The sequence below is a fragment of the Dendrobium catenatum genome, unplaced genomic scaffold (assembly GCF_001605985.2).
Source record: "Dendrobium catenatum unplaced genomic scaffold, ASM160598v2 original_scaffold_125794, whole genome shotgun sequence".
Lineage (NCBI taxonomy): Eukaryota > Viridiplantae > Streptophyta > Magnoliopsida > Asparagales > Orchidaceae > Dendrobium > Dendrobium catenatum.
The window spans coordinates 622,341-637,849 of record NW_021444229.1 but is presented as its reverse complement, the minus strand read 5'-3'; the positions used below and the strand labels follow the sequence as shown (position 1 = coordinate 637,849).

At 33.9% G+C, this 15,509-nt stretch overlaps 1 protein-coding gene across 1 annotated transcript; it reads right to left on the bottom strand.

The window, feature by feature from the left end:
- Nucleotides 1-5,425: 5,425 nt before the first annotated feature.
- Nucleotides 5,426-10,034, bottom strand: LOC110100590 (metal tolerance protein 10). Its single transcript, XM_020828158.2, has 6 exons — nt 9,816-10,034; nt 7,650-7,762; nt 7,006-7,251; nt 6,821-6,901; nt 6,420-6,650; nt 5,426-5,922 (listed from the first exon to the last, which is right to left on the bottom strand). Exons 1-6 carry the CDS (start codon nt 10,003-10,005, stop codon nt 5,578-5,580), a joined length of 1,206 nt encoding a protein of 401 aa, XP_020683817.1. The 5' UTR covers nt 10,006-10,034; the 3' UTR covers nt 5,426-5,577.
- Nucleotides 10,035-15,509: the final 5,475 nt, after the last annotated feature.

The window sequence follows — 15,509 nt, the reverse complement described above, 5'->3', positions numbered from 1 at the left end:
GAAGATTCTAGAATACTCTAGAATGTTCTAGAATGTTGTGGATACTTAGAGAGTATACTTTAGAACTCCCCAGAACATTGTAATATAAGTAGGAAATAGTGTGGAGTATTCTAGAGAACTCCACACATGTATTTGGAGGGAATTTTAGAAAGTTCTTAGGCATGGGTGGAGGGCTATAAATAGGACCATCCTCTTTATTTGTAAGCAATCTCCTCACACCTTTCAATTCTCCTCTTGTAAGAATGTCCATGCATAATGAAACATTTCCCCAGCCACTTCCTCTCTTCCTAGCAAAATTGTGTGGGTTTAAGGTTGCTTAGCACAAGGAAGGAGTGCTAAGGCCGCACAGGCAACTAAGGTAAAGTCTCCCCATGATAATAGGCTACATGTTAGAGAAGAAAACGTATTTTGACTATACCCTTGATTTGCAAATCGAGCATTATAGGAGAAAAGCAACTCATCTCTTTTTTCAAAAAATATTTGAATATATTTTAAATTTTAGCTCAATTATCTCGAACAAAAGAGTCATCTTGTTGTTAATATATTTTTTAAAATCACTATGGTACATGATAGATAATACTTTAAATAATCTTCCATCCTCATAGTGAACATCGATCGAATTAAGGTTCAGAATTGTTGCGGACTAGAACATTCGCGGCTTGGAACGAATATCTAGCACACATACATATATAGAGAGGGTTGTGAGAGTCATAAGAGACCAAAATTTTTACTTGAAAAACTCTGAAAAAGGGTAAAAATTATGGGACTTGGCCCAATTAAAATGATTTTACTAATTTTTTAGTTGATTACAAGTGATGCCATTCTTTAGGAAAAAAAAAACTCATAATCAAAACCAAGAAAGAAAGATAGATGAGAGAGAGAGAGAGAGAGAGAGAGAGAGATTCTCCTTTATCCCTTTTGTTGAATAAAGTTATAGTTTCGGTCTCCAATCAAGTATTATGTTGACCTTCATGTTATACCCAATAGAATCAGAAATGGAGAAGAAATGAAAGCAGAAATCCTACGCATAAGCCTCTTACCCGTCGGACCCGCGATATCCTACCGAAATCGCGCTGATTCGGCGCCGCTTGAGTTGTATCCCACGAATTCTGCTCGAACCCCGCTCGAGGTCGTTCATTCACGTCGTTAAATACCAAATCAAATGGAGCCTTCGGCTGCTCTTCTTCCCACGATAACTCTTCTTCCACACACGCGAAACCTCTGCTCCCGTCGCCTCCAAGCTGCCGAAGCCAGTCTCTGCCTCCTGATTTCTCTAGTCCACAGAGAGAGAGAGAGAGAGAGAGAGAGAGAGAGAGAGAGAGAGAGAGAGAAGGAAACTAGCCGAACTTCCTCTCTCCCCTAGCCGCGAGTCTCCTTCCCTATCTGCCTTCTCCTTCGGCGTTCCTTCCAGCCCGATCGGAAGCAACAGCGGGAGCTCGCGGGCTTTGAAGATGGCTCTCCCTCACGCGCGTTTCTTCGGCCAAATCTCTTAAATATATAGTTTAAGAGAGTTAAACTCTCTGTTTAATAAGATTAGACTTAATCTTATTTTGATTTATAATTAAGTTAAATTAATTATAATTAGTTTATCAAAAATTATAAATTAAAATGATTTATTTATAATTAATTTAAATTAATATAATTAATTGTATATTAAAATATAATTAATTATAATTAGTTTTTTATTAATCATAAATTAAATCTAATTAAGTTATGATTAATTTTAAATTAAAAATAATTAATTATAGATTAAATATAATTAATTATATATTGCTTAATTGAAAAATAAATTTCATGAATTTTATAATTAATTTTAAATTAAATATAGTTAATTATATATTAATTATAATTAGTTTATCATTAATTATAAATTATGTATTTTAGTTTATAATTAATTATGAATTGAATATAATTAATTATATGCCAAATATAATTAATTATATATGATTTATAATTAATTATGAATTAAATATGCTTCTCTCCCTTCCCTCGATCCACGTGCCGACATTGATCGTTAAGGTATAACTCCTAGACCTTAAACCTTTGAAAACCCATTCCCGGTGCTTGCAACAAGGCGAACGACAAACTCATGCACGCTTTTATCTAGTGTGGTGAGAAGGGAATTCGTTGTGATGCTTGTGACGGGGCGGGTAATCAAAACCCCATTTTCGGCGTTAGTGTCAGACCGGAAAACCAACTCATGCACGGTTTTCTCTAGCGTGGTGGGAAGGGAACCTGGTGCGACGCCTATGGCGAGGCGGGGTAAATTATAAATTGCTTATTTTAAACTGGTGCTCGAAAGCCCATGCACGCCTTTCTCTGGCGTGGTGGGAGAACAAATTATTACGGCCGCGATGTCCTCGTTCGAGGGCACCTACCATGTACGCTTTTCTCTAGCGTGGCGGGAGGCTCAGTTTTCCGTAGTTTTCTCCTAAACGGGGGAGACGCCGGAAGGCTGCCGAAATTTCGGGTAAACATAAGATCGTACTTGGGACAATATGGAGCTTTACTTGGACATTGTTTGGACCATAAATGAACTAAATCTTAATGAACAAAATGCTTAAGTCAATCTTGAATGGTCGCTAAACTTGAACTTACAAATGAACTACAACGAAGACTTGAGTTAGAACATGATCTTGAACTCAAGAGACCAAGGGACTTGACCTGAACAATTCAAGCAAGGACTTGAGCTTGCTAATTGAACACTTGAACTTGCCAAATGACTACACTCAAACTTGATTTGAGCATTAAAAGAACTTGGACTTGCAACAAATGACTTAAGTGAACTCAAACATAAAGTGCAAAGAACTTTGACATTGAGCTTGAACAAGCAAAGGTGAACTTGAATGTGGACCGGAGTTTATAAAGACTTGTACTTTTATTTCTCCAAAATGATTCATGAAATACTCTAATCTAATGAACTACAATGATTGGTGGTGAACAATGTTCCAAATCTCACACATACAAACTCTTGGTGAGGTTGGGGAAAATCTCTACATCTCATTAACCATCAATTACAAGCAAATAAGAACGATGTACAAGATATTGCAATAGTTCTTCAATCGAAGCTAATGATGGAGGTGTTGATTGCAAGCAAAGAATAATAAACCAAAGTGACTTAAACTCTTGAATCAAATTGGTATGCATGCAACGATCAAATGAAGAATATGATAACATGCCTGTGATCAACAAAGTAAAGCTTCTTACAGACATTCAAAACTTTTATACCAAAGGGGATGTAGATATTAGAAGAGATGATGATCGTTGAAAGCATTCTGAAGTCACTTCAAAAGATGAGAGAACCATCATGCATATAACAAGCAACATGTATGGATGATAGTGGAAGGCCATTTGCTCATAAGTTGAAAGCGTAATAGATTTGGTGGCATTCCTACGACAAGAAAAATATATTGATGTCCGTAGATTGTGAAATTTGACGAATACGGAAGATGGTGATAGATACAACTCCATGCAGTCTAGATCATTATGCAATTAAATGAGTAATATGACTTTGAATGAGCGCATAACAGGCTTCTTTCGCCTACAAACAAAATACAGAGTTATTATATCAAATGTAAAGCACCTGAAGGTTGTTGTAGCAAAGAACATGATAGTACCCCTGCACGTGCACTATAATTTGTATACACATATGTACACTAAAGGGGAAAAATATAATCTCAACTCGCATGGGCCCCGATGAGCGTGTTATTGGTACACACATGACGTCTATGAATACTGCGCGGGTTATCAAATTTTGAACTCGATCCTCATAAGCAAGTAAATAGGAGTCGAAAAGGTTCAATCAATAATTATAAAATGCCCCCAAACCCGCATGGGCCCCGGCGAGCGTGTTATAAATGCACACGTGACGTCTAGGGATGCTGCGCGGGTCAATAAGTGAATTCTTGTTCGAACCCGATCCTTCTATACGGATTAATAGGAGTCGACAAGGTTCGAACCTGCAAACAATTACACGATTGTGACGACCGGTGTATTTATTTTAATACATTCATATTAGGCCTTTAAGGCCTATAATCAAAAGAATTCACTAAATAAAGGCATAAAGCCTACGAGAAACCCGATCCTCGATCAATAGCTTGGTCGAGTTGACATGGTTTAATCCATAAAGAGAAATGACCCCAAACACCCCGATGATGACCGTGTTGAATGCAAATCTCAACCGGATGGGTTTCCAAATACTTTCAAGTGTCTCCCAAAAGTCCATTTCAAATACTCCAAAACTCCACCCAAAATCCCAGAAAATTCAAAAAATCCCAAAAATATTTAAAATGAAATAAATCCATCAACTCACTTAAAATAAAATTCCCCCACCATCCGCTTTAAGTGCAAGATGGTGCAATTTTTATTTTAAATATCAAGCTCTCCCAAATTCTCAAATTCAAACACATGCTGCTACTATATGTCATATAACACGTATTCTCTACGTATATGATTGATGACTAGCCTTAATCGAAAGTTCTCTCTCGTTATCGGGAGGGGTAATTAACTATAGGGGCTTGCGCCTATATGAAACCAAAAATTAGATTATAAAGTCCTCGCAAAAATGAGGGCGAAATCTCTGGGTAGTGTCTTATCTACAAACTCATCTGCCTTTCAAAATTTACCTCGGAACTTATCAGTTAAAACTCTCTCGCCGAATAAAAAAAAAGCGAGCGGAGGTCAGGGACGAATTTTCGGAGCCCACATATTAAAATTAGCCCCTTCTCTTTCTAAGTGCAAGAATTGCTTGCTCGACATAATGGGGGAATCCTTTTGTGCAGTTATTTCGTTTATCTCATATCATAATTGCAGCAGATCAGGATTTACATAACATTCCTGACAAAAAAAAAAAAAAAAAAAAACCTTCACCAACTATTGCATCTAGAAAATATTGAGTACTAAATGCACCAGACATTCCGAATAGACCAAAAGGTCATACTTTATCTTAAAATGTTATTGTTTTTTCATAGATTTCATGAAAAAAAATTATTCTTATAAATTATAGTGTATACAATTTGTACAAATTTTTATTGTCTACAAAAAAATATTATTATTTTAAAATGTTATTATTTTGTTATAGATTTAATGAAAAAAATTATTTTTATAAATTATAGTGTATACAATTTAAACAAAATTTTATTTTGCCTCCAATGATAATTATTTTATAGATAATATACAAATATATAAATATTTCATTATTTTATAATAAATTTAATAATAAACATATTTTTAACATTTATATCATCTAAAAAAAAAATTCAACTCATCCTAATTCAAAAAAAAAAAAAAAGATATCACTTTTTTAGCCCCCATAAAAAAAGGATTAGAATATACTATTGTTTTATGTGTTTTGCGTGCAAATTTGTCTTAATTGACCTAAATGTGCAAAAAAAAAAAATCCACAATAAGCTGTGCAGCAGCTATCTAACAAGATTTGCTAATTTAAGCATTATCAAGGATTAAAATATAAAAATAACAATATATATAAGTTCTCTAACTTGATAGATAAAACTAGCTACATGAACAGTTTTTCTACCCTAGAAAAAAAAAAAACATAACAAGTTACAATAACCCTACTCAAACCTTAGTCTTATGTTCAGGCCTATGAGTAAACTCAAAGTCCACATGCACAAAAGCTCTTTCAACTTCAGGCAGCAGCTCCAGCTTCTCTTGAAGACTCTCACCAATATCATGAGCTTGGCTCAAAAGCATATTTCCAGGCAAAACAATATCAACCTCGACGAAATAATGTGATCCAAATGTGTAGGCTCGGACCGTATCGATGTGCTTAATCTCTTCATGATGATTCCAAATGAGGTAAGTTAGCTTTGCTAAGTAATCAGGTGGTGCACTTCGTCCGACTAATGAACAAACGTTCTCAAGAACCGTTCTTGCCCAGGTGCTCATTGTGTACAGTGCTATCTGCATCAAAAAACAGAAACTAAGAACCTACATCGGCTACGAAATTTCTCATTCATGAATGGTACTTTTTGGCTATTTGGATGTAAATTTATCAGTAATTTGTGTTATTTGCATAATGAAATTAGAGTAGTAGATTTTAAGATTCTTACTACTTTTCAATCTGTACATGTTTGGGAATTCTGGAATACTAATCAATCTTTGCGGTTGTCTAATTTTTGGTGTCCCCTTCATCCCATCTGATTCGAAAAGAGTAGTGGATCTTATCTCTATTATGATTTTTTTCTTTTTTGCAAATATATTTTTTTAAGGTTTTATTTGCTTTTCAATAATGTCTACCTCCCTTCTGTTAAGAATGGTAGCTTTTTTGGTTTTCTGTTTAGTTTTTTTGTTCAGATTGTAATAGTTTTTTTTCCCTGATTAATGCAATTTGCATCCCTTCAAAAAAAAAAAAAAAGTAACTATCTTTGAGCATAAGGGCTATGAACATTCCTACTTACCAGAATAGCTCCTACAGGATCGATCCACCAGCAAACTTTAATAGCTAGTACAGCAGTAGCTAAACCAATGGAGTTAGTGATGACATCAAATAAATGATCTTGCGCATAAGCTCTCACAATTTCGTTTTTGAAGCTACGGCAGTAGATCATCAGCACGAATTTTACAGCTGTAACGGAAGTCATGATTCCAATTATCCAGTTAATCTTTGAACTATCCAGTGAAGAGTGGGACTGCACAATAGAAAATCAAGACAGCAAAATAAATTAGATATTTCAGAGTATCTTAAGGTGTCACAATAGCAGGAGCAGATAATTCTGTTTCATGATTTTTTGATGAATTTCCATCAATTTATCCCCCAATAATTTTACTATCATCGTAGTAACAAATAACAAAACTGTACCGATGCTAGAAGTCTCTGACCAGACTCCAGTAGTACTTGGAAACCAAGAGTAGCCATAACTGAAGCAAAAACTATAATTCCCTGCGACAAAAAACATAAAAAAACCACACCAAAGCATATCATATTTGCATAAACAATCGAATAAGAGAGCATTTCACGGTGAAACAATATCATTGATAACTTACCACAGGTTGCATCCGCTTTTTGCCAATTGGATACCTATACTGGTTAGGCTTTTTCATGGCATGTGATGTGAACCATAAAATGAATCCAGAGAGAAGATCCAACAAGGAATCCAGTGTGGAAGCAATCACAGATAGAGACCTACTTGAAATTGATGCATACACTTTGGCTATAAAAAGAAGAAGATTAGCCATGTTTGATATATTGATTGCCATCCTCTCAAGTCGAGCCAATGCAGCAAGTTCATCCTGCAAATCCAACCAGTGAAATAAATTACAAAGTCTATTTGTATTACTTTAAAGACCTTTATCTCCTATTTTTCTCTTTAAGTCTGTTTTTTCAAGTAGCTTTATCAATCCAAACTAAGGCTTCGTTTGGGACGGCTTTCTTGCTACTTCTTAAAACAGCTTTCTAGTACAAATATTTTAATTTTTTGCTACAAAGCTACTTTAAAAAACATTAAAAAATGCCGTCCCAAACGAAACCTTAGCCATCAACAAATCCCCATGGAGTAGATAGCTACAGAAACTACATACTTTCCCACAAATTCCAATGACACGGATCTACATTAAAAGATTGAATGAAAAAACAAATATCCAGTCGGATGTATCAGACTATCAAAATTTCAGCACAATCCTTAACATACCTCTGTTGGAGCGCCTTCTAGACAGCCTAACTCAATAAAGCTTTCCATTTCAGTAAAATCCTTCAGAAGCTTCTCCTGCTTATTATAATATTTCTCGATTCTGCTTTTCTTTCCTGCGAAAGGAATGACTGACAATGAACACGCATCTTTGATGATATTTTAGAAGGTTTCACACAACAGCAAGAAGAATACTGAGATGCATAACAAAAAATATCACTAATACACAACCACCTTTGAGTTTATAAGAGTTAAACATCAATTTCAACTTTTTTGCACGCCATCAATTTTCAGATGGATTCAATTCAAATATTATTGAATCCTTCTTATCTCTTATTGTAAGGCAATTTCAGCAATTCTTTCATTTTTCTTTCCCATTCAAAATGGTAGGCATTAAGCACTCATCAAAAACCTCCAGAAAGAGTCAGTCAGATAAAATGCAAGTTCACTGGTAGGGCAAACAAAAGAACAATAGCCTAAGCAAAGTCAACCTGAGAATCAATCATTTATTTTTCTTTGTATTATACACTAAATTGCAAATATCATCATCATAATATACTTTCAAACTTTCAGATATAGAGATTCCTAAATTTTTGTGACAGCTATCATAGTTTACATGTAGGACTTTAATTGGGGTAAGAAATCTATGTATAATGAACTTAAAAAGTTGATAGATTTTCAAGTGTGTCCAGGAAAGAAAAATTCACATCTTACCATAATAATAAAATGATGCCGTCTTGACATAAAGAAACCAAGCCTATGAATATATACAATATTTATAGAATTGTGAAAAAGTATATTGTAACTGAGGAATCACAGCCAACCACAATATACTAACCATTAGGAGTTGAAAGTAAGGATACTAACCAATACCCCATACAGATGCACAAAACAAAGAATTCAAGAAATATTTACATTAATCAAGAATTAGTATTAAATTAATTAAAAAAAATACTATAAAACAAAAGCAATATATTTAGAAAATTAAAACAATATAAATAAAGTAATTAAAGGTGAATAACCTTGCAATTCATAGATTAGTATATAAATGATTTTTTCAAGAACAAATAGTAGGTTCCAATAATTATTTTGTTATACATATTATTTTAAAAGGAAAAATAAAATAATTTCAATAAATGTAGTTATAATTGTAATTAATAGAATTAATTAATTAGCAAAACAAGTCTTTGATAATTAGAATAAAAGGCCTGCTGTTAGACATCAAGGAAAGCCAACCTTATTTCTAGGTTCCTGATCAATTCCATCCAAGCAACAAATGATTGGATACTGTCATATTCAAGAGTTAGCACTTCAGCCCATTTAGGAAGACTAATAAAATAAGAAGTGATTTACACGAAAATAATTGTTCTTCCAAGCCAATTGGTCAAATAGAGAAAAAAAAAAAGCAAATCAACATTTGCCCAGGTCTTTGTCTTTACAGCTCAAAACAAAAAGAAAAATAATGCCTATACATATTGTGAGCCACAAAATTTTTTTAGTATTTTTAACTAACATCAAATTATATGATTTTAATTTATAAACAAAAGAAGATTAATGAAATTATTTGCTACAAAATTAACAAGAAAAATAGTTAAACATTAAGACATTTATTTAGAATCAACATAACAATTATCATAAAAGGCGAAAAAAATTCTTCCAATATATACAGCAAAAATATAAATTCATGAAGATATTTGTTGTAAAATCTACAGGATAAACAGCAACCATTAGAACAGAAAACATTTTCTTAAGCCGTTATTTTCAGATTTGTAGGACCAAACGTACAGCATCTGAATTTTTTCAGCCCATCATAATAGCAATTATGTCAATATCCACACCCAACTTTTTCCCAAAAATAGAATGCAAAAATCTCATTATTTTTGTTGGGACATTTAGGTTAATTAAGACAAATTCACACAAATATTATATATAGACAAGACTTAGAACTCAGGAACTCTTGATTGATAGAATGAACTCCCAACCAAAAACCAAAATGAGCTTGGAAAGAAAAAAATTTCCACCGTACATAACAAAACTTTTGCTTCCTAAACATAAATTTATTCCCTCTTACACAAAGTTCAACAACCAATAAAAATTACAAGAATTAGTTTAAAAAATAACTGTAAAAATATAACAATAAGTGATTTCAAGCAGAAAGTGCACGCATACCCATAGAAGCACCGAATACCCTAGAAACCAAAGTCTGATCTTCCCGTTTTGTCCACTCCGGCAACTGTAGACCGCTCACGTTGATACGCCAGGACGAACTCGATGAACCCACGGCCGAATTTTCTCCGGCAATCGCCAGAGAACTCATCTCCGTGATATCGCCGGCCGCCTCTCTACCAAGAAAGGCCATACCCTACGTTCAGTTATTCCACGAGAAAAAAGAGGCCCAATTAGATATATAGAGGACGGTGGAGAAAGCGCACTGGTAATATCCGTGCGAGGAAACTTTCACGAACGGCTTACCACGTGGCTTTCATGTGGCCGTTGATTTATAAAAGGTATGGCAATTGGCTTTTATTATCGCCGTCCGATGCAAAGCATTTGTTCTTCCAAAAGCGCTTTGCTTCCGGGATACTTCCTCGTCTCATCGTACGGCTTAGAATAATTCCTCTTTATTATTTTATAATATTTGAATATCTTATAATATTCTAATCGAATAAGTTTAATTTATTAAATTTATCTCATTAAAATACACATTTAAAATAAAAAATGATGTAAATACACATTTACGGAGAATTAGAAATTATAGAAGAAATCATAAAAAATTAATTAAAAATGAGTTAACAAAAATTTAATAGTTTTAGGCTTAAATAATAAAATCTTAATATATTTTACATTAATTAAATTTAAATGCTATCTATCCAACAAATTGAATTGAAATTCGGTTAAATATAACTTATCAACACATTAAATTTGAGGTGAAATTTTAAAAACAACTAGAGTATAAAATTAAATAAGTAAATAAGAAAGGATAGGTCGGATAAATTTGAGTTTGCAATACATACTTAATCGCCAATTGTTAGGCGATTTGATTGCCACGTGGGCAACGGTTGGGGGCTTATACTTCATTTCATGCATCATTCTTCCCTCTAATTTCTCTCTATTTTTAATTTTATCTTCCTTAAGTTGTATTGTGATAGTCGCTTTGTTTTGGTGAAGTCCATAACACAAAGTTCCCAAATCCGTCAACTAAAACCTATAATTTTCTTTGTGTATTTTGTTTTTGCTTTGATATATCTACTTTAGATTTGCCCAAGCATTTTAGTTATCACATCTTAGTTGTTATTTAAAATAATGTTGAATTTCATAGTTATTGATAAGTCATCAAACTGATTCGACTATAAGTTTGTTGAAATCAGAGCTTATTTAGGCTTATTAGTTCCATCGTTGGAAACTTCTAGAATTAAATTAAGGACCATCCAAGCTCTGATTTCAACAAACTTATAGTCGAATCAAAAATCTCAAATAGACGAACCCAACAACACCAAAATCAGTTCAATTCAAGCTCAAATAAGCCTAAATCAAAGGTCCAAAACATATTAGCAGGGTTCAAAGCATTAATTGGATAACCAAATGATCATCGAATATGCATGCTTATAGTCGAATCAAGCGACTCAACGAGATGAATCCAACGAGCCCAAGATCGATTAATTTGACATCATTATGGAACAAAAATGCTTGATAGACATTTTATGATTAAGGGAATCACTATCAGCCATCCGATGGAACACTCCCAATATATTCTTGATCTTCTTCATATTTACTAGTCATGTCACACCTAGAAAATTATAAATAGATCATCACTCTTCACATAAGGATGGGAGAAGGAAGAAGAGAAAATACTCTTGGGCTTAAAGAAATCTTAAGCTCCATCCTAGCACCATCATCGGCAAATCAGCATTACCAAGCTGCCATTATTGAATCTTCCCCCGACCATCATTGTCAGACCTCAATCATGTAGTTTTTGACAGATCCTTCCAACCACCATCGCTTGCCTGTAATCCTTCAAACCACCATCGCTTGCCTATAATCCTTCCGACTATTATCACCTGACTATGGTCATTTCGATCGCCATCATTCACTAACTATAACCCTTCCAATCTGTGACGCCCCAGGCATCCATAGTGAAAGGATTCGTCGACAGTCGTGATCAACCTCACTTCTTGCTCCCTTACTCAGACCTGAAATTGTTAACCACATATAATGAGCTTCAAAAAGCTCAGCAGGTCACCTAATACCTACAACTGAAATCAAAGCACAGTACTGAAATAATATGCATGTCAATCTATCAAATCCATAACAGTCAATTGCACATGATCAGTGAATCTATGCAGCAGGTATGAAAATCAGTAATCAATGCATGATCGATACAATCCACAATCATCGGTAAAAGATTCGATAAATAGTAGGAAGAAATCCATAAAGCTCAATAAATCAGTCATACGTCAAATCTCGAAAGAATCCATAAACAGTAGAAAAATCTATATTCGGAAGAATCTCAATTAAATTGATCAGTTACATCGATAGAGAAAAATCGTCTCGATAATAACCGTTAAAGCAATATCGTATCAATAGAATCAATCAAATCAATTATCTCTGATCAATAACATCAATCGGTATGAAATCATATAAAACAATCAAACCAATACAACGCAAGAACGGTTGAAATCAAATCAATACAGTAAAACATATTCCATATTGATCAATGAATCACATGCAGCAGTTCAATATGGTGTATCAATGAAGCGATAGTATCAATGAATCAGTATCAATGAATCAATATCAATGAATCAATGAATCAGTATCAGTATCAATGCTCAGTGACATAATGCGAATATCAACGAAATCGTATAGTAACAATAAATCCGTTAATAAATAAATTTCAATACAAATCCGTTGATATCAATAAATCGGTAAATCCATCATGAAATCATAAGAACAGTTCTGTACACATGCAATACAATACATTAATCTTACTGAACAAGTACAATCATTGGCTATTAAGACATTTTTCAAGTCGATAATCCATTGTGCTGTTGTAGAAATCCATAAATATATATTCGTTGGCTCAATAAAAGTCGTCACTCTATGCCCGTCTGTCGGCATAATAATCTCCTTATGACTCTCAATCGTTATATCAATTATCAATAGAGGATAACACCAAACCCTTTTTAAAGGAAAGCCCGTCGGCCCACCATCCTGTACAGGTCAAGTCAATCTCCAACTAACGGTTCAACCAGTCTTCACTTGTCTTTCAATAATATAACAGTATATCAATCATATATCCACATTCGTAGGCATATTCAATCAATCAAATCATCAAGTCAGAAAATCAGAGGTCATACGAAAAATTGGCGGCATAACGGCAGCACACGGAATGTACACAGAAATCACAGGTTCAGAAATTCACCAAATTACTAGAAATCGAAGAAAACAACATTACAAAGCTTAACTTGTACTGAAGCACTATTTTTAAACACCCAGATAATTTTCTATTCGATAAAAATCGCACAGAACTCAAAATAACCGGTAGAAACTTTACAATAAATACTCCAATCGTATAAAAAATATCAAATCAGAAACATAGCAAAAGTTGTGTGGTAAAACTTTCGTCAATACAAAATTATGCGCGTTATTCGGTAATGGAAATACAAAACTGAGCACAAAATTATCAAAACTCGAAATCTTTGAAATCAGAAATAGGATTCATATTTCTTACTTCGAGACAAATAAATCTTCCAACTACATCGTCGGACGAAAAGCGCTCCGCGGCCTCCAAAATCAAGCTTTCCCTTCTCTTTCGTTCTCTTTCTCTCTCCTGCCTTCTCTTTCTCTCTCTTCAAATGAATAAAAAAAATCTCAAATCCGATACTTATCAAGCAGGATCGTCCAGGACGATGCCCAGATCGTCCCGGGATGAACTCCTCTGGACACAGATCGTACAGACGAAATTAATTCCAATTTGTTTCGTCCCTGGACGATGCTCTCGAGTTCAATTCGTCCCGACTGTTCCAGGTTCGTACAGACGAAACATACACATTTCTTCATAATTTATTCAGTTCGTCCCGTACTAAGGCCAGTTCGTCCGGGACTAACAGCACAAAAAAAATCAGCTTTTTAAGGGTTTTACAATCTACCAACCTTAAAAAAAATGTCGTCCTTGATATTTCCCTTAAGGGATCGAATGCAAAATTGATATAAAACAAATTTGTCCAATCAAAACTCAAATCAAATCAAATCAAAATCAAAACTCGTCGGAAATCATACAGTCATTCAGTTCATTCAATCACATGTCATTCACTATGTAAATGATGCACTTGAAACTATCCATTCTATCAAACTATCAGTCAAATCCTTTCACAACACTTTCTCTGATACTATTGTGACGCCCCAGGCATCCATAGTGAAAGGATTCGTCGACAGTCTTGATCAACCTCATTTCTTGCTCCCTTGCTCAGACCTAAAATTGTTAACCACATATAATGAGCTTCAAAAAGCCCAGCAGATCACCTAATACCTACAACTGAAATCAAAGCACGGTACTGAAACAATATGCATGTCAATCTATCAAATCCATAACAGTCAATTACACATGATCAGTGAATCTATGCAGCATATACGAAAATCAGTAATCAATGCATGATCGATACAATCCACAATCATCGATAAAAGAATCGATAAACAGTAGGAAGAAATCCATAAAGCTCAATAAATCAGTACATACGTCAAATCTCGGAAGAATTCATAAACAATAGAAAAATCTATATTCAGAAGAATCTCAATTAAATTGATCAGTTACATCGATAGAGAAAAATCATCGTCTCGATAATAACCGTTAAAGCAATATCGTATCAATATAATCAATCAAATCAATTATCTCTGATCAATAACATCAATCGGTATGAAATCATATAAAATAATCAAACCAATACAGCGCAAGAACGGTGTAAATCAAATCAATACAGTAAAACATATTCCATATTGATCAATGAATCACATGCAGCAGTTCAATATGGTGTATCAATGAAGCGATAGTATCAATGAATCAGTATCAATGAATCAATATCAATGAATCAATGAATTAATAGTATCCATGTCCATAGCATCAATAAATCAATACATTATCCATATCCATATCAGTATCAGTATCAATGCTCAGTGACATAATGCAAATATCATTGAAATCATATATAACAATAAATCCGTAAATCCATCAATAAATAAATTTAAATACAAATCCATTGATATCAATAAATCAGTAAATCCATCATGAAATCATAAGAATAGTTCTGTACACTTGCAATACAATACAGTAATTTTACTGAATAAGTACAATCTCTGGCTATTAAGGCATTTTTTAAGTCGATAATCCATTGTGTTGTTGTAGAAATCCATAAATATATATCTGTTGGCTCAAAAAGAGTCGTCACTCTGTGCCCGTCGGCATAATAATCTTCTTATGACTCCCAATGTTATATCAATGATCAATAGAGGATAACACCAAACCCTTTTTAAAGGAAAGCCCGTCGGCCCACCATCCTGTACAGGTCAAGCCAATCTCCAACCAACGGTTCAACCAGTCTTCACTTGTCTTTCAGTAATATAACAGTATATCAATTATATATCCACATTTGTAGGCATATTCAATCAATCAAATCATCAAGTCAAAAAATCAGAGGTCGTACGAAAAATTGGCGGCATAACGGCAGCACACGGAATGTACACAGAAATCACAAATTCAGAAATTCACCAAATTACTAGAAATCGAAAAAAACAACATTACAAAGCTTTACTTGTACTAAAGCACTATTTTTAAACAGCCAGATTATTTTCTATTCGATAAAAATCGCACAG